Here is a 26,563-nt window from a genome sequence, read left to right as displayed (position 1 = left end):
CCCCCTGCAAATCTAGTTTAAACCCCCTGGAGCAGCACTAACAAACCTCCCCGCAAGGATGTTAGTCCCCCTCCAGTACAGATGCAACCCGTCCCCTCGGAACAGGTCCCACCTTCCCTGGAACAAGGCACATTGTCCAGAAACATGAAGCCCTCCCTCCTGCACCAACTCCTTAGCCACGTATTTAGCTACATTATCTTCCTATTTCTAGCCTCACTACCACGTGGCACATTTGCATGTACCATTATAATTTGATGTGGCATCACAACACAATCTCTTCATGAATAAAACAGCATTAAAATGCTCACTTTAAGTTCAGCTTTAATTCTTTGTAGATGTATTATTCAACAACATAAAAATAAATTTGAACCTCAATCTATTCTCAATAAGCACATTTAGGTTTGAGCTTTTACCCATCTCACAAAAAAAGCTATCTACACTCGCCAATATCACCCCAGTGAATCAGATATTAAGAAACACATGAAATATTAGTTCATCTCCCTTTAATTTCATTGATCCAGTTATAGTTACTATTCTATAGATTTGCTGAGTATGCCCACAAGAAAATGAATCTCAAGATTGTATATGTGACATAGGTACTTTGATAATTAAATTTACTTTGAACTTTTTTAGTTCAACTACCTTGTGAGAAAGTTTTTCCAATCAGTATATTGAACCCAAACACCACTTTTCTAATTAAGCATTGCACAAGTAAATACATTACCAAGAGATTGGTTAATTGGTTTCTTTATTCCTACGCAACTCTTCATGTCAAATACATGACCAAAGGCAAAGGCAGATGGCAAACCAATGGCACATTTTCCAATAAACAAATTTCTTTAGTCCAAAGAACAAACAAATCATTCTGTTATGTATTTTTACAGTAAAAGCATGAGGCTTTCAAATCTTTTTATATCACCAACGTACCATTCAAATTACTTTGAACCCTTTGTAAATAACAGCAAACTAGATTATGTGTTGTGCTCTCACATCAGTTATTGCTAATGGTCAGAAATTAAACTTTGAAAGTGTTAAGGTAATCAATGATTATGCAACATTTGACAGCTCTGCAAGATATTCTGTCAGCAGATCATGTATCCAGACATCTGTATCAGGAAGAGATGTGTCCACCAGGTAAGTCACTACTTTCCGATCCCAGGAATTTACATTCCCCTGAACAGTCTGTATTTGGGCCACGAGAGGCTTCCTCTCAACATGGTTCCGGAAGACAATCGAAGCTTCCTCTGACCATTGTTCACATTTCACACCTGCAAAATAACGACCCGAAACAACATTTATTAAAACTAGTTTTTGTAAAACTCAACTTTTCCAAAAAACCTAAATACCAAGAAACTCAACTTTGTTAAACTTAATTCCAAATTCTCTCCCACTTTTCAAAGTAAAACTAGAAATATAACCTAGGGGTTAACTATCACCTTCAGTCAACATTGTGGTACAATAATTAATGCCTACTTATGCTTACTGGAGTTTACAAGAATGAAGTGATCTCATGAGATTCCTAGAGGGATTGAGTAAGTGAGAGACTTTCACCCTACCAGTGTCTGGAACCATGGAACCCAGTTTTAAATTGGCATACCCTTTTATCCTGAGGTCAGAAATGAGAAATATCTTTACGCGAGGCACATGCGTCTGTGGAATTCTCTACCTCCAAGGTATCAAGAACAAGATGGATGCTTCTTACTCTTATGTTGCTAAAGTTCATTAGATTCTTACTTTCATTTTCTCAAGGCTAAGCATTTCTCAGCTTTATTAATAGCAGCATGAAGTACATAAAGAATAAGATTTAGTTATTATTAATGACTGCTTAAGACTCTGGGTGTCACACAACTTAAAAGTCCTCATTGAGTTTACACCTGAGATAAGGAACACAGCCACATGGAGAGACAAGAGCAACTAGATCTTATTAACTTAAGGAAGGTAATTTTAAAGCACCTTCAAGATAGAATGGTTCCGATAAAGTTAAAGTAGGTCAGGAAAATGGAAGTGTTTGTTGGAGGTCAATCATCCAGCCCAGCACATCACTATGAGTGTTACTCAGGCCAGTGTACTGGGTCCAACTATTTTCAAGTGCTTAATCAATTATCTTTCCATCATTAGGTCAAGGTGGTATGTTTGTTAACAATTTTGCAACTTTGAAATCCATTTATAGCTCCATGGTAAATAATGAAATCCATTGTGCATGCAAGACAACTTTCAGATATTGTATGTACTGATAATAAATGGCAAGCAACATTTATATTTAAAAATTCTTGGCAGCAACCATCTCCATCAGGAGATAATATAACCACATACACTTGACATTCAAAGCCAACACCCCACTAGCAATATCCTGGCTGTGGGTGGGGAGGGAGGAGGGGATGGGTGGAGGAGTTACCATTGACCAAACACTCAACTAAACAAGGCACATCAATAATCTGGCTGCAAGAGCTGTCAGAGGCTCTATCTTCTGGAGCAAGTGATACACCTCCTGACAAAGCCTTTCAGTCATCTACAGAGTACATCAGGACTGAAGCAATACTCTCCATGTGCTAAGATCATCCGTTCAGCTACAAAAGCTTTGAGAAAGCTCAACACCACCCAAGGCAAAGCAGTCCACTGATTGCCAACCCGGCAACCACCCAAAACATTTACTGTCCCCACCACTGATGCATCATGGCTACTATCAACAAAATGCACATAGGTTCTCTGACAGCACTACCCAATTCCACAACCTACATCAACAAGGACAGTAGAAACACCACCCCCTGCAGGTTCCAGTGCAAATTACATACGATTCTGACTTCATCATATTGTCTTGACAGTCCTTCATTGCCATTAAGTCCTGAAACTCCACATCCCTAACAGCTCCTGCCTTCACCAGGAGGCCTGCAGCTATTCATCACATCTTTATCAAAGACAATTTGGGATGGAAACTAAGTACCAGCCCATATCCACCTACCCCCACCAAAAAAAAATTGAGTGGCAGTGGCAAAAGTGAGGGGAGAAGCAATTTGAGGAGACATTCTTTTTCCAAATATGACAAGGCATTGTGGTTAGGGCTACACACTGCTGGAAGGGCAGACAGTGCAGATGGAATCACAAAAGACACTTTTGCAGAGGAGCAAGTGAAGAGCAAGACAAGGGATGGGGGAAGAATTGGACTGATCTTTTCAAAGAGCCTGCACAGGATCAATTGAGTTAAGTGGCATCCGCACAAGTCACAAGGGTCAATAATTAAGAATAGAGCAAGAGGATAAGACGTGAGATAATAGGACCAATCAATTGTGATAGTGGACAACTGTATTGAACAGGAGGAGATGGCAGAGGTACATAATGAATACTTTGTTTCGGTATTCACTACGGAAAAGGGTCTTGGCGATTGTAGGAATGACTTGCAGCAGACTGAAAAGCTTGAGCATGTAGATATTAAGGAAGAGGATGTGCTGGAGTTTTTGGAAAGCATCAAGTTGGGTAAGTCACCGGGACCAGAGAGGATGTACCCCAGGCTACTGTGGGAAGCAAGGGAGATAGCTGAGCCTCTGGCAATGATCGTTGCATCATCAATGGGGACGAGAGAGGTTCCAAAGAATTGGAGGGTTGTGGATGTTGTTCCCTTATTCAAAAAAGGGAATAGGGATAGCCCAGGAAATTATAGACCAGTGAGTCTTACTTCAGTAAGCTGATGAAAAAGATCCTGAGAGGCAGGATTTATGAACATTTGGAGAGGCATACTATGATTAGGAGTAGTCAGCATGGCTTTGTCAAAGGCAGGTCATGTCTTACGAGCCTGATTGAATTTTTTGAAGATGTGACTAAACACATTGATGAAGGTAGAGCTGTAGATGTAGTGTATATGGATTTTAGCAAGGCATTTGATAAGGTACCCCATGCAAGGCTTATTGAGAAAGTAAGGAAGCATGGGATCCAAGGAGACATTGCTTTGTGGTTCCAGAACTGGCTTGCCTACAGAAAGCAAAGTGTTTATAGACGGGTCATATTTTGCATGGAGGTCAGTGACCAGTGGTGTGCCTCAGGGATCTGTTCTAGGACCCTTACTCTTCGTGATTTTTATAAATGATCTGGATGAGGAAGTGAAGTAATGGGTTAGTAAATTTGCTGATGACACAAAGGTTGTGGGTGTTGTGGATAGTGTGGAGGGCTGTCAGAGGTTACAGCGGGACTCTGATAGGATGCAAAACTGGGCTGAGAAGTGGCAGATGGAGTTCAACCCAGATAAGTGAGGTGGTTCATTTTGGTAGGTCAAATATGATAGCAGAATATAGTATTAGTGGTAAGACTCTTGGCAGTGTGGAGGATCAGAGGGAGCTTGGGGTCAGAGTCCATAGGATACTCAAAGCTGCTACACAGGTTGACTCTGTGGTTAAGAAGGCATACGGTGCATTGGCCTTCATCAATCGTGGGATTGAGTTTAAGAGCTGAGAGGTAATGTTGCAGCTATATAGGACCTTCGTCAGACCCCACTTTGAGTACTGTGTTCAATTCTGGTCGTCTCACTACAGAAAGGGCGTGGAAATCATAGAAAGGGTGCAGAAGAGATGTACAAAGATGTTGCCTGGATTGAGGAGCATGCGTTACAAGAATAGATTGAGTGAACGCACTTTTCTCCTTGGAGTGACGGAGGATGAGAGGTGACCTGATAGAGATGTACAAGACAATGAGAGGCATTGACCTTGTGGATAGTCTGAGGCTTTTTAAGGTGCTTGGAAGTAGGTACAGAGGAGACGTCAGGGGTAAGTTTTTTTTAAAACGTAGAGAGTGGTGAGTGTGTGGAATGGGCTGCTGACCCTATCGGAAATGATAAGGTCTTTTAAGAGACTCCTGGATGGCTACATGGAGCTTAGAAAAATAGAGGGCTATGGGTAAGCCTAGGTAGTTCTAAGGTAGGGACATGTTCAGCACAGCTTTGTGGGCTGAAGGGCCTGTATTGTGCTGTACAATTTCCAAGTTTCTAAATAATGTCTGGCCAACAAAAATTCAGTGATTTTCTAGTTAAATACAATGTGAATTGTACAGAATTATGTAATTTACTGCTGAAAAGTTGTATGAAAAAAAGAGCAAATACAATGTCACACTTAATTTTGAAGTATTAATTTTAACATCTGCACATCATAAACATTATCAACACCAGTTGAAAGAAAATATAAAATAAAAAGACCTAGAACTAATCTCAAGACATGTCCATTTTGTAGAATTTTAGTGTTTAAATAAAGCTATTATCCTATGATTACCACATTATTAGATTTCCTTAAATTTACATTCTGCTTTGGGGGTAGGGGGGCTATGGAACACTATTACAGTGACAGATAATTACTACAATAATTTCCACTCATGAAAACAATGTACTTGCATTCAACTTGGTTACATTTTCATCAAACATTGCAACTTTTATTTAATCAAACATCTAAAATGCAATGAACACCAACCTAAAATTGGTTTAAAATTTTAAAAATATTATTCGTTTACAATTTCAGTTCAAGAAATGGAGGACACAAAACAAAGGGCTCACTGCATTCCAGTACACATCAGGAAATGCATGCCACTCAGTGAGAACTTTTGCAATTTAAACCACTATAGGACTGAACACAGCAACATATACACTCTTAACTCACCTGCCAATTGCGCAGTAATGGCTTGGAAAGGCAATTGACGGAATTGCGACACCAGTGCCTGCACCTTCCTACAGCTCACCAGCTCATGCCGGCCATAATCCAATTGATACACAGACACCAAACCATTTGTAAGAATCCCTTTCAGCAGCACACGATACCACCTTTAAATACAAAAAAAGTAACTAGCATAAAATAATGAAGTTATAGAAGCAGAAGTAGTTCCCCAAATTTCAATGCAGTTTTTTTTAATCATTCAGTACTGTTTCTCAACCTTCACAAATAAATAATTAATTCACTTGAACAGTGATACAAGGACAGAATCACAGAGACCATTCAAAACACATTTTCCTATTTCCTTTGATAAATGTTTATATTAAACTATGCTTATGAAACAAAAGTAGTTTGATAAAGTGACCAATTGAAGGCAGCAATATCATAATGTCAAAGTTTTAAGATAAAACCCCATACACACACAAAGCATGTTAATGCTTATTGAGGGTAAAAACAAATACTGCAGATGCTGGAAATCTGAAATAAAAACAGAAAATGCTGTAAGCACTAAGTAGGCCATGAATACAGCCAAACGAAACAGCATTCCTCCAGGGCCAACGTGAAAACACAGTACCAGGGAGAACTTATTCAAATCTAATCACAGAAAAAGAGTACTAAAGAAACCCAAGGGAAAAGGGTAAACAAGTCATCAGGACCCAAGGGTTTTAGAAAAGGCAAATAATCTTAATTTTTTTTCTCAAATTTTACAGGGAGTTGGAGGGAACCTGTAGGTATCACGTATTTAGATTTCCAAAAGGCATTTGACAGAGTGCCACACAAGAGATTAGTGCTTAAATGAAGAGCCCAAGGTATTGAAGAAAGGGTGTTAATGTGGATTGTTAAACTGGCTCTCACATAGAAAATAGAGTTAGAATAAACAGGTCTCTTCATTCCAAATGAAATAAATTTCAGGTTGGAGACATACAAAATAGTGAATCACCCCAGCGAAAGGCTCTTGGCCATATGTTTACCATTTACATTAATGGTCTAGAAGGAATGAAATGCAACTTTTCCAAACTTGCTGATGATTCAAAAATAGGTGGCAAGGGCACTGAGTCTGCAAAGGAATAGATAAGCTTCAATAATACCAGTGCCCAAGAAAAGGCGTGTTGCCTCAATGACCATCACCCAGTTTATTCACATCTCCTGCAATGAATTGCTTTGAGAGGTTGATCATGGCTGGAAGTAACTCCTGCCTGAGCAAGGACGTGGACCCACAGCAATTTGCTGACTGCCATAACAGGTCTACAGCAGAATCTACCTCACTGGCTCTTCAACCTACATACAAAGTCGGGATTTGAAAGGTCGAGCATGGTGGGACTATTGCTCTGAGCTGTAATTGTTTCAATGCAAGGGGTGTTGTAGGAAAGGCAGATGAGCTTAGGGTATGGAACAGCATATGGAATTATGATACAGACTTGGTTGCAGGAGGGAAATGACTGGCAGCTCTATGTTCCAGGGTTCCATTGTTTTAGACATAACAGAGCAGGCAAGATGGCATTACTAGGCAGGGAACTGTCACGGCAGTGCTCAGTCAGGATAGGCTAGAGAACTCGTCTGGTAAGACTTTAGGGGTAGAACAAAGGAATAAGAAAGGTATGACCACGTTAATGGGATTACAGTATATTACAGACCACCCAACAGTACACGGGAGCAAATTTGTGGTAAGATCGCAGACTGTTGCAAGAAACACAAGGCTGTGCTACTAAGTGATTTCAACTTTCCATACATTGACTGGGACTCTCGTGTTGTAAAAGGGGTGGATGGCATAGAGCTTGTTAAATATGTTCCGGAAAGTTTTCTTAATCGGTATATAGGAAGTCCAAACTGGAGAGAGTGTGATACTAGATCTCCTATTAGGGAATGAGACAGGTTAGGTGACAGAAGTTTGTGTAGGGGAATACTTTGCAACTAGTGATCATGCCATTAGTTTCAAAGTAAATATGCAAAAAGATAGGTCTGGTCCTTGGGTTGAGATGCTAAATTGGAGCAAGGCCAATTTTAATGGTATCAGAAAGGATCTGCCAAGTGTGGATTGGGACAAATTGCTTTCTGGCAAAGGTTTGCTTGATAAGTGAAATTTTGACAGTACAGAGTTTTGTATGTTCCTGTCTTTTAAAAAAAAAAGGCAAGGATAACAGGTTAAGGGAAGCTTGGGTTTTGAGAGTTATTGAGGACTTGGTTAAGAAAAATGAGGTGCAGAGCAGGTATAGGCTGGCAGGATCAAATGGGGTACTTGAGTATAAGAAATGCAAGAGAACTTTTGAGGAAATAGATAGAGCTAAAAGATGGCATGAAGTTGCTCTGGCAGGGAAGGTTAAGGAGAATCCTAAGGGCTTCCACAGATATTGAGAGCAAAAGGATAGCAAGGGACAAAATTAGTCCTTTGGAAGATCAGAGTGGTAATTTATGCATGGAACTGTAAGAGATGGGGAAGATCTTAAATGGATTTTTTGCATCTGTATTTACTTGACAGATGGACACAGTCTATATAAGTGAGGCAATGCAGTAACAAGGACATGGACCCTATACAGATTACAGATTAGAGATTAGAGCAGATTAGATGCTGCTTGTTGTCTTGAGACAAATTAGGATGGATAAATCAAATCCTCAGGACCTGACAAGATATTCCCTCAGGCCCTGTGGGAGCCTAGTGCAAAAATTGTAGGTGCCCTAAGCAGATATACACATGGGTGAGGTGCCAGAGGATTGGAGGATAGCTAATGTTGTCCTGTTGTTTTAAGAAAGGCTCCAAGAATAAGCCAGGGAATCTTAGGCTGGGGAGTCTGATATCAGTAGTGGGAAAGTTATTGGAAGGCATTCTAAGGGACTGGATATACAAGAGTTTGGATAGACATGGACTGATTAGGGATATTCAACGTGGCTTTGTGTGTGGTAGGTTGTGCCTAACTAATCTTATTGAGTTTTCAAGGAAGTCACCAGGAAAGTTGAAGGCAAGGTAGTGGATGTTGTCTATATGGACTTTAGCTAGGCCATTGACAAGGTCCCGCAAGGGAGGTTGGTTAAGGTTCAGTCGTTTAGCATTTAAGATGAGGGAGTAAACTGCATTAGACATTGGCTTATACATGGTCGTCTCTCTGACTGGAGTCCTGTGACTAGGGGAGTGCCACAGGTATCGGTGCTGGATCCATTGTTGTTTCTCATCTGCAAACCCCATTTCCAGAAAAGTTGGGATATTTTCCAAAATGTAATAAAAACAAAAATCTGTGATATGTTAATTCATGTGAACCTTGATTTCACTGACAAAAGTACAAAGAAAAGATTTTCAATAGTTTTACTGACCAACTTAATTGTATTTTATAAATATACACAAAATTAGAATTTGATGGCTGCAACACACTCAACAAAAGTTGGGACAGAGTTAAAATAAGATTGAAAAGTGCACAGAATATTCAAGTAACACTGGTTTGGAAAACCACATTAAGCAGGCTAATTGGTAGCAGGTGAGGTATCATGACTGAGTATAAAAGTAGCGTCCATCAAAGGCTGTCTTTGCAAGCAAGGATGGGTCGTGGCTCACCTCTTTGTGCCAAAATTAGAGAGACAATTGTTAGTTCAAAAGGAACATTTCCCAACCCAAGATTGCACAGAATTTATATCTTTCAACATCTACAGTACATAATATTGTGGAAAGATTCAGAGAATTCAGAGACGTCTCAGTGCGTAAAGGGCAAGATCGGAAACCACTGTTGAATGCACGTGATCTTCGAGCCCTCAGGCGGCACTGCCTAAGAAACCGTCATGCTACTGTGACAATTATAGCCACCTGGGCTCGGGAGTACTTCGGAAAACCATTGTCACTTAACACAGTCCGTCGCTGCATCCACAAAAGCAACTTGAAACTGTATTACGCAAGGAGGAAGCCATACATCAACTCTGCAGAAACGCCGGTGAGTTCTCTGGGTCCGAGCTCATCTCAGATGGACCGAAAGACTGTGGAACCATGTGCTGTGGTCAAATGAGTCCACATTTCAGCTAGTTTTTGGAAAAAACGGGCGTCGAGTTCTCCGTGCCAAAGATGAAAACGACCATCCTGATTGTTATCAGCGAAAGGTGCAAAAGCCAGCATCTGTGATGGCATGGGGGTGCATCAGTGCCCACGGCATGGGTGAGTTGCATGTATGTGAAGGTACCATTGACTCTGAGGTGTATATTAGGATTTTAGAGAGACATATGTAGACATCAAGGCGACGTCTCTTCCCGGGATGTCCATGCTTATTTCAGCAGGACAATGCCAGACCACATTCTGCACGGGCTACAACAGCGTGGCTTTGTAGACACAGAGTGCATTTGCTTGACTGGCCTGCTGCCAGTCCAGATCTACCTCCTATTGAAAATGTATGGCGCATCATGAAGAGGAGAATCAGACAACGGAGACCACGGACTGTTGAGCAGCTGAAGTCTTATATCAAGCAAGAATGGACAAAATTTCCAATTGCAAATCTACTACAATTAGTATCCTCAGTTCCAAAATGATCAAAAAGTGTTATTAAAAGGAAAGGTGATGTAACACAATGGTAAACATGCCTCTGTCCCAACTTTTGTTGAGTGCGTTGCAGCCATCAAAGTCTAAATTTGTGTATATTTACAAAATACAATTAAGTTGGTCAGTAAAACTATTGAAAATCTTTTCTTTGTACTTTTGTCAGTTAAATAAAGGTTCACGTGAATTAACATATCACAGATTTTTGTTTTTATTGCATTTTGGAAAATATCCCAACTTTTCTGGAAATGGGGTTTGTATATCAATGACCTAGATGATAATGTGGGAAACTGGATCAGCAAATTTACAGATGACACCAAGATTGGGGGTGCAGTGGACAGCGAGAAAGGCCATCAGGACTTGGAGCAGGATCTGGATCAGCTGGTGAAATGGGCTGAACAATGGTAGATGGAATTTAATGCAGACAAGTGTGAGGTGTTGAACTTTGGGAGGACCAATCAGGATAGGTCATATTTGGTGAAATATAGGGCACTGTGGAGTGTGGTAGAATAAAGTGATCTGGGAAATACAGATCCATAATTCAAAGAAAGTGGCCTCACAAGTAGACAGGGGTGTAAAGAAAGCTTTCGGCTCCCTGGCCTTCATAAATAAATGTACTAATACAGGAATTGAATGTTATGTTGTAATCGTATAAGACATCTGTGATGCCTAATTTGGAGTACAGGCAATCCCCAGGTTACGTACGAGTTCTGTTCCTGAGTCCGTCTTTAAGTCCGATTTGTACATAAGTCAGAACGAGTACATCTGGTATTAATTAGCGTCAGTTAGTCAAACGTTTGTCTTTGTATATAGTATATATTTTACCTTTCTATGCATATAAAACACTTAAGAAATGTATGTATTCCAATAATTAAACCACTGCATTGCTTAGTAATAACTGTAGCTTTCATCGGGGCAGGGCCTTTCACATGCTCCATTATTCTCACTTCATCCTTTAAAATTGTTCTGATCGTTGACCGACTGTAGCCTAACGCTTTTCCCATGACCGATGGCATTTCACCTCTTTCCAAATGCTTGATTATTTCCATTTTATTTTCAATCATGATCACTTCCCGTCAATGGAACAGAAACACTGCGGGCGGCGGGTCCCGAGCTCTGCCAGCTCCCGAGGTCCACTGGGTCCTGTCCTAAAGACCACCGCACTGAATTCCCCAGGTCCAAAAGTCCATCGCACTGAGACAGGTTAAATGGGACAAGTGGGGGCTGTGCTGGGTTTGGGTATTTGATCCTCCACAATATTCCGCGTGAGAATTTAAACTGGAGGTGGCAAAGTTTTTTTTTTATGAGGTCGAGTTGCGAGCTCGACATCAACCCAGAACGGATGGTACGGGAGTCACTGGATCGACATCAACCTGGCATGGGAGTGGTCTGTCACTGGATCGAATTTGGAAACCTCCGTTCTCCAGCCCAGTGCTGATCTCACTGCGTCACCAGCCGACTGCAACGGGCGTGAGGGGGGGTGCGGGGCCAGGGTGAATCTTGCTAAGAAACATTTAAGCCAAATACAAAGTTACACACTCAACACAGTGTCAATGGCAATGACTTAAAATGGCAGACAGCATCGCGATCTGACTTAAAATGGCGGATGGCGTTCTCCTTCCTTGGTTCGTAAGTACGAGTTGTCCGTAAGTTGAACGTTCATAACTCAGGGACTACCTGTATTGTGTCCAGTTCTGTTCACCTACCTACAGGAAAGACTGAAAGAATGCAGAGAAAATCTGCAAGGATGTCGGTGGAGCTTGAGAACCTGAGTTATAGAGAAAGGTTGAATAGGTTGTTAGGACTTTATCCCCTAGAATGTAGAAGGTTGATGGGAGATTTGATAGCGGTTTACACAACTATAAGGGGTAAATGAAAGCAGGCTTTTTCTACTGCAGTTGAGTGAGACTACAACTAGAGGGCGAAGGGCGAGAGGTGAAATGTTCAAGGGGAACATGAGAGAGAACTTCACTCTTAGAGGGTGGTTAGAGCATGGAATGAGCTGCCAGTGCAAATGGTGGACACGGTTGATTTCAACATTTAAGAGAAAGTTGGATAGGTACAAGGATGAGAAAAGTATGGAGGACTATGGCTCGGGTGCAGTTTGAGGGGACGAGGTAGATTAGTAGCTTGGCATGGACTAGATAGGTGCATGTTTCTGTGTTGTATTCTACCATCCTCAGCTTTCTCATTGAGAGACCAGTCAGTGTGGATTAGAAATAACATCTCCTCCTTGTCGACAGTCAACACAGTTGCACCTTAAGGACGCATGCTTAGTCCACTGCACTACTCTCTCTACACCCATGACTCCATGACAGAGCAAGTGCCATCTATAAAATCACTAATGATACAACTATTGTCAGCAGAATCTTAGCTTGTAATGAGGCGGTGCACTGGAGTGAGGTAGATCAGCTGGTTGTGTGGAGTCGCAGCAACAACCTTGTACTTAATGTCCATATGATTAAGTAATTAATTGTTCACTTCAGAAAAGAGAAGTTGAGGGAACACACATCAGTCCTCATCGAAGGATCAGCAGTGTAAAGAGTGAGTGGTTCAAGTTCCTGGGTGTCAATGCCTCAGAAGATCTATTCTGGGCACAACAGACTCATGCAATTGTGAAGAAGGCACAACACCAGCTGTATGTCATTAGGAGTTTCAGGAGATTTAGTATGTCACCAAAGACACGAGTGAATTTCTACAGACACACTATGGAGAGCACTCCAAGTGGTTGCATCACACTCTGGGATGGAGGGGCCAATCCACAGGATCATAAAAAGCTGCAGAAACTTGTAAACTCAGCCAGCTCCATCAAGGGCACCAGCCTCCCAGCATAGAGGATATCTTTAAACATTGATGGTTCAAAAAGATAACATCCAATATTAAGACTCCCATCACCGTGGTCATGCTCATTACTAGCATCAGGGAAGAGGAACAGGAGCCTGAAGACACACACTCAATGTTTCAGGAAGTTTCTTCCCCTCTACCATCAAATCTCTGAAAGGTTAATGTACCCATGAACACCAGCTCACTATTTTTGCACTACTTATTTTTTTAATGTATCTTTCTTATTGTAATGTGCATTATATTTTATGTATTGCACGCTAATCTGTAAAACAAAAATTTCACAGCGTGTGCCAGTGCTAATAAACCCGATTCTGAGTCTGAGGATGGTTTGAGGCTGGAAGATGAACTGGCAAATGGAGTTTAGTATCAGGAAATGTGAGGTAATCCATTTTGGTAAGGGGAATCAAAAACTTGGATCAACTAAATGGAGAGAGACTACAAATGAGTTATGTTCAGTGGGATCTAGCTCTAGGCCACAAATCACAAAAATGTAACAGCAGGTCTAATATATGAATTAGAAGAGAAAAAAAACATGGAAACCATAATTGGGAAGAGGGTGTACTTTAGGAATTGGGAGAACTTGTACAGTACTGTGTGTTGATGAGGCCAAACCTGGAATACTAAGCTTTGGTTTGGATCTTTACCTCAAAGGGAATATTACATCATTAGAGTCAGTGCAAGGAAGGCTCATAAAATATATTCATGCAATGACAGGATTATCCTATCGAGGGGCTAAACAATTTTTGGATAGCTTCAAGTTTAGAAGGGGCTTGACTGAGTAAATGTTGAGATGTTCTCACCAGTTGGAATCTGGAGCAAGACACATCTACAAAATAAGAAATGTGTTATTTAAAACTAGTATGTAGCAATTTCTTCTCACAGAAGATAGTAAATCTTTTGTATTCCCTGTCCCCCACAATGGTGGTAGCAGCTAGATTTTTTAAAATGTCTAGATAATTATTTGAAAGATTAAGGAATTGAAGGAAAAAAAGAGAACTTGCACAAAAAATTGAATAAATCCTGCAGAGGTGAGTCATATCAAATATGAGACAGGTCTAAGGCGGCTTCCTCCTGGTTCTATTTACCCACGTTCTTATGTTCATGTGCTAACCTCCATGTCTCTAACCTCCAGACAATGTAGATTTGTCATTGTCAGTGTGTTCTGGAGTTATAGAATATTGCAAGTATTAATTTCAACAGCAACCAGTCTTTAGATCTAAATCTGGATTGTAGATTGAATTTAAAATGCAGCTTAGAACAATGGTCTTTCTGGAGCTGCAGACTGGGGTCGATTGCAAACCAGGAAACATCCATTCATCTGAGATGTCTGCATATGCATGAACACAACTCAGAGACAGTGGTAATTAGCATTCACTTTTGGTGTCTGGAGTGTTGATATGAAGATCCAGATGGTTTGAAATTCATATGTAATTCAAAGGAAGCATTACAAATGCATGGTAACTATAGAAATTGTCCTGCCATTATCTTTAGCAGATAAAAATGTGATGTGATGTTCGGTCAGGGGGCTTCTTTTTAGAGTGACTCCAAATACTGTCAGCTTGAACGTGCTGAATAAAGACTTGTACTACCAACAACTGTCTCTCTGGCAGCTTTCATTGACAGTCACAACATTCATTAGCGAAATAAGAGTTTTTTCCCCCTGAAGTTAGTTATGAACTGTATTATTCCTTGAAAAGGCATTGATTGAAGGGAACTTTCAGAAAGAAACAGCATGGAAGGAGACCTTCTGGCTGCCAACTTGATATACAACACAATAAAATTAGCTTTTATGAGGAAAGATAGCTCTCTGTATCTTGCTTGTCCCAGTACTTTGAAAGATGACTTCTCCAAGTAGGACACTGTGAAAATAAAACATTGTGCTGGGAACATGGGAACTTTTTCCAATGCTAAAACCTTACCCTGGTAAAATCTTGAATATCCTACATTCCAGAGCACTACTGATGTACATATTGTTGCTTATAGCAAAACCTGCTGCTGAATGATGCGTTTTCGGAAGGAATTTTGAAGAATGAAATAAGAGTAGCAAGTTACATTAGCAAGCTGCAAAGACATCCATGTGCAAAAATAGCAAGCTATTACTTAAGTCATTGTACAAAAAGTAACCTACAGAACTTACCTGAGATGCAAACTGACTCAGTCTTGTCCTTCTTCACATGTTGCATGAGAATTCACTCTAAAAATGGCCACCGATGGTTTTTGAGTCACAACTGTGGCTTTCTATGTTCAATTCCATTAAACCAATCCCACTGTCCTTATGTGCATAAATACCAAACCAAGGTTGTACAAAGATAGATTCTAATGTGCAAGTGTAAATTTAATGTTAAGCTATTAGCTGCTTTTGGCAGCTTCTACATTTTGACACCAAGTTACAAATTATTGTGCTGTATCTTTAAAATAAAGTTCTAAATCGATGATGGATTGTCTACAGTGACTGTTTCTTTTAAAAAGCCAGCTTATGTTGTGCAAATGATATGCAATGGTAGCGAGAGTATTAACGATAGCCCAGTGGCCTCAATTTTTTTTCAGACAATGGTAGCTGATGCAAGAATGCCTTAAACTTTAGGGCATCCATCTAAAACTGGACAGAGATACACATCTTCATTTTCCTTATAACATTAACTTCAATAAATTTCTTAGCTTGAAATAAAGAATCTAAAGTACTTACTTGTTATCCAACTGAGCAACAAATATTTTGTTCTTTTCCAATGGCACAGTCTGCCACTCAATACTGTTGTAATAAAGGACCATTTCTTCCATAAGAACCTCTAACTTATACAGTTCCTGCCAAGGCTGGAAAACAAAGTGGCCTGGATGACAAGCTACTGAAATGAAGACATCCATGTGCTCTCCAGGTTGTGGCAAAGCGAAAGGAGGTGGAAAGGCGTTGCTTGTAATTTGTGGGGCAACCATTTTGATTGCTGCAATTCCCATTTCCTTTGCTGGGCCTTTTGGTTCAAATTCTGATGCAATGTTTGCATCACCCTTATTGCTTGGGAAACCAGAAGAACTTCGTTCGACACCCAGGTAAACGTCTTTCCTATGCTTCCACAGATCTCCATTGGTTATTTTATGATTGATACTACGTTCAGGATTCGGGAAATTTTTTGAAGTAAACAAGTAAATGTGAACTAGTCCTTTGGCATTATCAACTTTCACAATCTGAAATACAATAAAATACAAATAATTACTGCATCTTCACAAATTCAGATTAGCCACTTCAAGTGAAAAGGGCAACATATTCACACTTACCTTAATGCTGCAGTCAGAGCAATTTAATACAGTATCCCTAAGCCACATTACTGCATCAGGTGTCCACATGCCAATGTTAAATGTGAGGTCTGCCAAGCAGCATTTAATAGCCTAAGATAAAACAACTGACAGTCAATTTCTCAAATTCTAAAACTACAAACCACCCTTTCAACTGAAAGGACATGTGGTAAAACATTACTTAATGTTGAGCATCAATATAGTATCAGCAAATAAAATCCAATGTAGGGAACAAACAACTCATTTTACAAACTGTTAAGAGTAGTGAAAAGCTTGCATATATTACCAAAAGCTTGGGTATTGTGGTAAAATGATGAGAAAATCTGCAGATGCTGGAAATCCAAGCAACACACACAATGTCAGGGAAACTCAGGCAACCTATGGAAAAGAGTAAAATGTCAACGTTTCCGGCCGAGACCCTTCATCATTTTTTCCAGTCCTGATGAAGGATCTCGGCCCAAAACGTAGACTGTTTACTCTTTTCCATAGATGCTGCTTAAGGGTAAAATGATTCCACTTGGAGTAGAACTAGAGTTGGAGGCGATATATTTCAATATTACAATACTTATTTTCTTCTATAAAATTCCTTGTCAGAGCGTTTAAGATGTGTTGGATTAAGTGTTCTGTAGTTTAAGATCACTATGCTTGTATTTTTATATAATCACCTATATACATGTAATTGTGTAGTGAATTTTCCAGCAATTACAGTAGAGTTGTTTCAGGAAACCTTAGCTTTCTGTGCCAGCTGTCATGCCACTTTAATCTGGCCATTTTATAGACTAATGGCTGTCACTGAAATTAACTCTAGTCTGAGTATGAGGCTTTTGCTCTGTCTTGTCCTTTGTTCTCTCAACTTGTCTTGTTTGTTTTCCACCCTTGTAACACCCAATAAAACAGCTGTAAGCAATAAGTTTTATGCTTTAGTCCTGACTTCCAAAGATCCTTTGAATCACAAAAACATACATATAACCACCTGCCACAAGGAGTGGTTAAAGCAAACAGCTTTGATACATTTAAAAATTTACTTGGAAATACGGCAGGGAACAATTGAGAGTGTTATGATACCAGCCCCCTCCTTCCTGAGAATCGCAAGATCGCTATTAATTCGGGTCTTGGACCCAGGAAAAGAGAGAGAGACAACGCAACGGATTTGACCATTCTTTCTTGGAGACACCTTTGTGGATTGTGATTCTATACTACGTGCCAGCTATCATGGCTACATGGACACCCTTGGGCAATGTGGGGTGGGGATTGTATCACCCCACCTTGATTGACATCTACAACTCTGCAAGTCAAGATAAAAAGGGGACTGCAGGAGGCAGTACCCTAGCAACGCACCAGAAGGAGACACCATCGCTCATCGCTCCCGTGATGACGGGAAGCTATTCGGAAGCCACGTGTGGTTCGTTTCCCCTAGCCAGGGGAGCGAGTGGCTGATAACACCGAAAAGGACTTTGAACTGACAACGGGGAACCCACGTTCCCGATTCAACGATTTGAGTCCAAAAGGCTGGCAAGTTTATTTTCTCACCAAAAATTCTCTCTCTCTCCAACACGTGAGACCCAGCGGTCCCCAAAAGGCTAATAGCCTGCATGAACTCCAGAGACTTTGATATTTCCATCGGACAATATTTTTACCCCTAGACAAATGATAGAGCTACTTCTTATTGTTGATTATTACTATACCCGCGTTTTAGATTGAGTAGTGACGACGTATATTATCTGAATGTTTGTATTAACCTTATTTTTGTGCCCCTTTATAAATAAAAACGTTTAAAAATAGTACCATCAGACTTCAGCGGACCTCTCTATCTTTGCTGGTAAGTGACCCAGTTATGGGGTTCATAACAAGAGAAAAATACAATGGGAGGTAAATGAAGGGTAGGGCGCATCTCTTTATGAATATTAATATATGGAGTAGTTTATTGGATTAATTACCTTGCTTCTATTCTATAAATACACTGCACTATAGTAAAATAATTCAGAAGATCATTACCTGAGGTGGTATGGAAATAGAGTCCTTGAGAAATGGGGGTGGAATTTCCCTTAGTTCTGATACAGCAACAGATGCAACTACTCCAATGTCCAAAAATATAATATCCACAACTCGAGCACCGTGTACATTGGTAATCTTGAAATACATAATATTCAAATTACAATATCAGCACACAGAAAAGTCATACAAAATGCTATGAATTGTAAAAAATCTTATTTGCTGTATCCATGCAGCCGACCAATGTTACAGAAATGCATAGTTAAATATTGATTTTTTAAAACTGCATTATTTCACCGAGAGCTCTCTGAAATGCCATGATGAGAACAGCGTGGTTAAGTACTTCTGTCAACTATGAATTCCCCATCCTGACTGTTCCACGAGGACTACAGGAAGAATGTGGAAATCATAGAAAAGGTGCAGAGGAGATTTACAGGGATGTTGCCTGGATTGGGGAGCATGCCTTATGAGAATAGGCTGAGTGAACTTGGCCTTTTTTTTTAAAACTTGGAGCAACGATGAGGTGACTTGAGAGAGGTGTATAATATGAGGAGAGGCATTGATTGTGTGGATAGTCAGAGGCTTTTTCCCAGGGCTGAAATGGCTAGCATGAGAGGGCACAGTTTTAAGGTGCTTGGAAGTAAATACAGAGGAGATGTCAGGGGTAAGTGTTTTTACGCAGAGCGGTGAGTGCGTGGAATGGGCTGCTGGTGACGGTGATGGAGGCGGATACGATAGGGTCTTTTAAGAGACTTCTGGACAGGTACATGGAGCTCAGAAAAATAGAGGGCTATGGGTAACCCTAGGTAATTTCTAAGGTAAGTACATGTCCAGCACAGCTTTGTGCGCCAAAGGGCCTGTATTGTGCTGTAGGTTTTCTATGTTTCTATGATTCCAGAGGAACCAGCAAAGCTCCAGCACAAGAACACAGCAAAAGGAGTAGGCCCTTTTGTCCTTCAGTTTGTTCTGCTGCCAAATGACACCTCTTGTACATGGTGTGAGAAAGCACTCCCACTTCATCAGGATTAGTGGCTTTTTATTTGCCTTCTCTGACAATGGTGAAATACTTGGGTTCTCCAATTTGGTCATTCCTTTTGATGACCAAGAATCGGAAATTTGAAATAAAATGGATTACACACAAACTTAGACCACAGAATTTCTGATTAAAATATTAAATTGAATCTTTTGTTCATCTAGCATGTGGTTAATACAAACATTTAGCATCAGTTGTTGGGCATTACGTTTATAGGTTACAAGGTACAATAAAAAGACCCATTAAAACATCAGTGTATCCCGAGACAGGGCAAATTTGGAGTTATTCAGCCCAAATTCAGGCAAATGAGATTGACTTTAATAGACATTACAAGATAGCGCAACAAGGGGGGACGTCACGTGATGACGTAGGATCGAGACGCTGGAACCCGGCTCTCCCGTAAAAAGTTAATAAATTAATGTCTAAATGAAGAAAAGTTAGTCAGTATCTTCTAAAAGTTACTTATAAACTACTCCGGACTGTGTCAAGCAATGCCTCAAAGAAGGAAGATGAAGAAAACTAATACCGGGAAGATTACGCAAGTTGGAACAAGAGCGGGGCCCACGTCTGCCGAGGTACCCCGGTCTCAGGTACGTTGTGCCACCGGCGAGGCGGAACAAGAGACCGCGGCAACAATGGCCATTCCTGAAGGGAAGGGTCATCGTGAATTGCGCAAACCCGAAGGACGGAGCATGCGCAAACGGAAGCAACAAGAACTACAAAGCCCAGCTACCACTGCAACTGAAAGTGATAGCGAATCGGAGGGAGAGTCAAGTGTCTCGGAAGGATCAGATGAAGAAGAAGCTAAAAGTCCTTCTAGAAATATAGAAAAGACTTTGAGGCAAATAATGCGTAAATTAGACACATTAAAAATAATTAAAAATAATCAAAAAAGACTCGAAAAAAAAATGACCAAAATGGAGATTATGCTTGATAAAATGACAAAGAGACAGGAAAAAATGGAAAAAAGAATTACGGACTTGGAAACTACAACGGAGGACATGGTTGAAAGAATGGACAAAATAGAAAATGAAAATGCTGCTTGGGCATCAGAAAGAAAACAATTTATGGAACAAATTGATAAGCTTGAAAATTTCAGTAGTCGAAATAATATTAAAATTGTTGGACTTAAAGAAGATATAGAAGGAGAAGACCCAATAAATTTTTTTCAAAAATGGATCCCTGAAAAGTTGGAAATGGAAGGAGAAACTCCAATTGAGATCGAAAGGGCTCATAGATCCTTAAGGCCAAGACCTCGAGCTGATCAAAACCCACGATCAATTTTGATAAAATGTTTACGATACCAAGACAAAGAAAAGATCCTGAAGGCTGCCGCCCAAAGTGCCAAAAATAGAAACGGGCCATTGATGATAGCAGGAAAACCAGTCCTTTTTTACCCTGATATAAGTCACAACCTGTTGAAGAGGAAGAAGGAATTTAACCCAGTGAAAAAAGCCTTATGGGTAAAGGGTTACAAATTTACAATGCGTCATCCAGCAACACTGATAATTTTTTCGGAGGAAGGAAAAAAATTTTTTCCCGATTATCGAAAAGCGGAGGAGTTTGTACAAGATCTTCCATCTATACGCTATGAAGATAGACCCAACGAACAGAATTGATGGACATTTATGGATATTATAGAAAAGGGGAGCAAAATTTTAGAAATACTAAATGAGAATGGTATTTCTTTTTTTTTTCTCTTCTTATACATATACGTTTTTGTGTTGCGGGGGGGCTGGGGAGCTTTGGATCGGTTACTGCGGGATTCACGTGTGTAATCATGGCGGTTGCCATGACCCGTACAGCAGAGGGGGGTAATGTTGTGTTATTTTTCCACAACATTAGTAGGGGGGTATTTTGTTTTTTTCTTTATATTTTAATTTTCTTCTATCTTTTAGCCTGGATGATTGGTGGGGACACACATAGCAACACGGAGATTTTTATAAAGATTTCCCAAGATACCATGAAAGTGGAAAGATTAGGTATTATTATAGATTGGAATAATATAATAAAAAAAAATAATAATGACTAATCTACTAAACTTTTTAAGTTTTAATGTTAATGGGCTTAATGGGCCAGTAAAAAGAAAAAGAATTTTAACATATATTAAAAAAATGAAAACAGATATAGCTTTTTTACAAGAAACTCATTTAACGGACACAGAACACCAGAAATTAAAAAGAGACTGGGTTGGAAATGTTATTGCAGCTTCATTTAATTCAAAGGCGAGAGGAGTTGCAATTTTGGTTAACAAAAATCTACCAATTAAAATACAAAACATATTAATTGATTCGGCGGGGAGATATCTAATTATACACTGTCAAATTTTTTCAGAACTATGGACCCTTATGAACATTTATGCACCAAATGAAAATGATGTAAAATTCATACAGGAGGTCTTTTTGAATTTGGCCAACGCACATGATAAAATATTAATAGGTGGAGATTTTAATTTTTGTCTAGATCCAGCTTTAGATAGATCAACAAAGGTTGTTACAAAATCAAAAGCAGTAAAATTAACTCTATCATTGATGAAAGACTTAAATCTGATTGATATATGGAGAAGAATTAATCCAAAAGAAAGAGATTATTCATTTTATTCAAATAGACATAAAACATACTCAAGGATAGACTTTTTCCTATTATCAACAAATATTCAAGATAGAGTGAAAAATGTGGAATATAAAGCAAGAATACTGTCAGATCATTCTCCTTTAATAATGACAATGATAATGACAGATAAAGAGGAATCAGTTTATAGGTGGAGATTTAATTCAATATTATTAAAACGTCAAGACTTTTGTGATTTTATGAAAAAACAGATTCAGTTCTTTTTAGATATAAATTCACATTCAGTTGATGATAAATTTATAGTGTGGGAAGCAATGAAGGCATACTTGAGAGGTCAGATAATAAGTTATACTTCTAAAATTAAGAAGGAATATATGATAGAAATAGATCAATTGGAAAAAGAGATTACGAAATTAGAAAAAGAATCCCAAAGAAATATGACAGAAGAAAAACGAAGACAACTCATTAACAAGAAGTTACAATATAATACGCTCCAAACATATCGAACGGAAAAAGCAATTATGAGAACTAAACAAAGATATTATGAACTAGGTGAAAGATCACATAAAGTTCTTGCATGGCAGCTAAAAACAGACCAGACTTCTAAAACAATAAATGCAATTCGAACAAGAGTAAATAAAATTACTTATAAACCTTTAGAAATTAATGAAGCTTTTAAGAATTTTTACTCTGAGTTGTACAAATCAGAATCACAAAATGACAATGTCAAGATAGAAAGGTTTCTATCACAAATAACTCTTCCAAAATTAAATACGGAAGAACAGAAGGGATTAGATATGCCTTTTACATTGAAAGAGGTCGAAGAAGCCCTAGGATCACTTCAAAGTAATAAATCTCCAGGAGAAGATGGTTTTCCGCCTGAATTCTATAAAAAGTTTAAAGATTTATTAATTCCTCCTCTTATGGAGTTAATACGCCAAGCGGAAAGAACGCATAAACTTCCAGAATCCTTTTCGACAGCCATTTTAATAGTATTGCCAAAAAAAGATAGAGATCCTTTAAAGCCATCATCATATAGACCGATTTCTTTATTAAATACTGATTATAAAATAATAGCAAAAATCTTATCTAATAGATTATCTAAATGCTTACCAAAATTAGTACATATGGATCAAACAGGATTTATTAAAAATAGACAATCAGCAGATAATGTAACTCGCTTATTTAGTATAATTCATTTAGCACAGAAGAGGGAGGAAATGAGCGTGGCAGTTGCTTTAGATGCAGAAAAAGCATTTGATAGATTGGAGTGGGATTTTTTATTTAAGGTATTGGAAAAATACGGATTAGGAGTATCCTTTATAAAATGGATTAAAACCTTAAATACTAATCCCAAAGCTAAAGTAGTGACAAATGGTCAAATTTCAACACCATTTCAGTTAACAAGGTCAACTAGGCAAGGTTGTCCATTATCACCTGCTTTATTTGTGTTGGCGATAGAGCCATTAGCTGAACTGATCAGAATGGACCCAGATATTAAGGGTTTTAGAGTTAACCAAGAAGAATACAAGATCAACTTATTTGCTGATGATGTTCTACTTTATCTAACAAACCCATTGCAATCGTTGCGTAAATTATCCTATAGATTAGAAGAATATGGGAAAGTATCAGGTTACAAAATAAACTGGGACAAAAGTGAAATTTTACCTCTTACTAAAGGAGACTATAATCAATGTCGATCAATAACCCAGTTTAGATGGCCGGCAAATGGTATAAAATATTTAGGTATAAGAGTCGATAATGATATAAAAAACATATACAAATTAAATTATTTACCACTATTGAAAAAAATTCAAGAAGATCTTGATAAATGGATGGTATTACCAATAACATTAGTAGGTAGAGTAAATACCATAAAAATGAATATATTCCCTAGATTACAATACTTATTTCAATCACTACCAATACAATTACCCCAGAAGTTTTTTCAAGAGCTGAATAAATATGTGAGGAAGTTTCTTTGGAAAGGTAAGATGTCAAGAATATCGTTGGAAAAATTGACATGGAAATTTGAGCTAGGAGGGTTACAACTTCCAAATTTTAAGAATTATTATAAAGCAAATCAACTTAGATTTATTGCATCCTTTTTTGAGAAAGACAAACCGGCGTGGATCAGAATAGAACTAGATAAAATAGGAGAAAACATACCAGAAGACTTTATATATAAATGGGAATCTAAATGGATACGGGAAAAGAAAGAATCTCCTATATTAAAACATTTGATTGATTTATGGAATAAGATAAATGTTGACGATGAGACAAAGAAATCCTTATTAGCAAAGAGATCTTTAATCCAAAATAGACTTATTCCTTTTACAATGGATAATCAACTTTTATATAATTGGTTTCAAAAAGGGATTAGATATATAGGAGATTGTTTTGAAGGAGGTATATTAATGTCATTTGATCAATTAAAGAATAAATATAAAGTATCAAACAACACTCTTTTTTGTTACTTTCAACTAAGGGCTTACTTAAGAGAAAAGCTAGGTCAAACAATGTTACTACCGAAACCCAATGAAATAGAAAATTTAATTCAAAAAGGAAAGATTAAAAAATTTATCTCTTGTATGTATAATTTGATTCAAAAACAGGCAATTAAACAAGGAGTCCATAAGTCAAGACAAAAATGGGAAAGTGATTTGAATATCAAAATTGAAGAAAAAAACTGGTCAAGACTATGTCTTGAGAGTATGACAAATACAATAAACGTTCGATTAAGATTAGTGCAATACAATTTTTTACATCAACTATATATTACACCACAAAAAATAAACAAATTAAACCCAAATCTATCTGATCAGTGTTTTCGATGTAACCAAGAAATTGGTACTTTTTTACATTCTACTTGGTCTTGCTCCAAAATTCAACCTTTTTGGACAAATTTAAGAGTTTTACTGGAACAAATCATTGGAATACAACTTCCACACAACCCAACATTACTTTTACTAGGTAATATTGAAGGGATAAAACCGATATCCAGATTGAATAAATATCAGAAAGAATTTATAAAAATTGCATTGGCAGTAGCCAAAAAAGCTATTGCAGTGACTTGGAAATCGGATACATATCTAAGTATAGATCGTTGGAAGAACGAAATTTATGGCTGTATTCCACTTGAAAAAATCACTTACAATTTAAGAGATAAATATGAAACATTTTTGAAAATTTGGCGCCCTTATTTACAAAAGACAGGATTAAATATATAGGTGCTCCGAAGATGAAATAATTGGTTACTTGGGGAAAGAAATAAATGCATACACCAAAGTTATTACGAACTCCGTGGAGCGTGTGGGGATCTTCCAATATCCAGGCATTCCTTTTTTTTTTTTCTATTTGAAAACAATAAAAAAAAGTTTAAAAAAAAAAAAAGATAGCGCAACAAAAATTATGATCGGACAGATGGTTAAAACAGGATCAGTGATTGAAAGATATAAAAAAAACTTTGGAATTTTTTTTGCACTTAATGTTGCCAATTAAGTCATAATAGGTTAAGGAACAAATGAAAGAAGGACATAGTGAGAAACACACTAGATTGAGTCATAGTTATACAACACAGAAACAGGCCCTCCACCCACTGGCTTTCAACCACACATTCCACAGTTATCCCTTCTTTCACACATTTCTCCACAAATTCTCATCAACTGTGCCTAGCTCTGCCACTTACCTCCACGTGAAGGGGAATTTATCACGGCATATTAAACAAGCAATGTGCAGCTGTTAGGATATGGGAGAAAATGGAGCAGCTGAAGGGAACCTACATGGTCACAGGGTTAATGTGCGAACTTCACGTGGAGAACATCCGCGGTTAAGATTGACTTGTGTTTCTGGCACTGCAGAACAGTGGATTCTCTAGCTGTGCCACTATGCTGGCCCATTGCTGCTTGTGGACAATTTCTGTGTTGTAGTTCTTTTATATATCATAAATGATGTACCAACTGGCAAACTCAGAATATTTAAACAGCAAAGTGGAACAAAACTGAAGCTGGCACAGCTTTGTGGGCCGAAGGGCCTGTATTGTGCCGTAGTTTCCTATGTTTCTATGATTCCAGAGGAACCAGCAAACTAGCAAGTCATCAACAGAAGTGACCAGTATCAAACAAAAAACATACAAAGCAGCAAATGTTACCAATTTTACACCAAATAACACAAAAAATTACTTTGTTTTATAAATGTCTATGATCAACATTGAAAATACATTAATAGAGCAGTCTAAATAAAAATAAGTTATTTTGATACAGTCCAACTGGCATTCCCACCATAACTAGACTGTCATGTGTAATTTACGGCGAGCGGTATATAAGCCTTGGAAAAGATATACAAAATGACTCCTAGTTTATCGAAGCTCCATTACTCAGATGAATCCAAGTCCCTTAGCCTATTTATAATGGAGCAGTATAGATAAACAGACAAAACACCTGCATAGTGTTCACATGGATTATTAGAATTCAAAAGATTGACACTCAGGAATGTGCTTGCTGTTGGCCACTATGATTGATGGCAACTGCCCACATGGTTAGAGAGGTTTATACCCTGAGGCAAACGTCACATTATACAGAAGGCATTTTTTATATAAATAGAGGGAATATTTAGTCCACAAGACATACAGAAAAAGTTGTAAATCATTGA

General features: G+C 38.6%; 1 protein-coding gene across 4 annotated transcripts in view; it reads right to left on the bottom strand.

Annotated features, from left to right (window-relative positions):
• Positions 1-731: 731 nt before the first annotated feature.
• LOC140742078 (tudor domain-containing protein 7-like) overlaps positions 732-26,563 on the bottom strand; it is a 157,506-nt gene continuing 131,674 nt past the window's right edge. For all 4 annotated transcript variants that reach the window (XM_073072902.1, XM_073072915.1, XM_073072910.1 and 1 more), the window contains 5 exons: positions 18,313-18,447; positions 16,300-16,410; positions 15,716-16,209; positions 5,631-5,791; positions 732-1,268 (listed from right to left, as the gene is read on the bottom strand). In XM_073072902.1, the coding sequence (XP_072929003.1) occupies positions 1,048-1,268; positions 5,631-5,791; positions 15,716-16,209; positions 16,300-16,410; positions 18,313-18,447 (1,122 nt within the window). In that variant the 3' untranslated portion in view covers positions 732-1,047. The remainder of the gene's footprint in view (positions 1,269-5,630; positions 5,792-15,715; positions 16,210-16,299; positions 16,411-18,312; positions 18,448-26,563) is intronic.

Source organism: Hemitrygon akajei, chromosome 2, assembly GCF_048418815.1.
Source record: "Hemitrygon akajei chromosome 2, sHemAka1.3, whole genome shotgun sequence".
Lineage (NCBI taxonomy): Eukaryota > Metazoa > Chordata > Chondrichthyes > Myliobatiformes > Dasyatidae > Hemitrygon > Hemitrygon akajei.
This window is presented reverse-complemented; position numbering and strand designations above follow the sequence as displayed.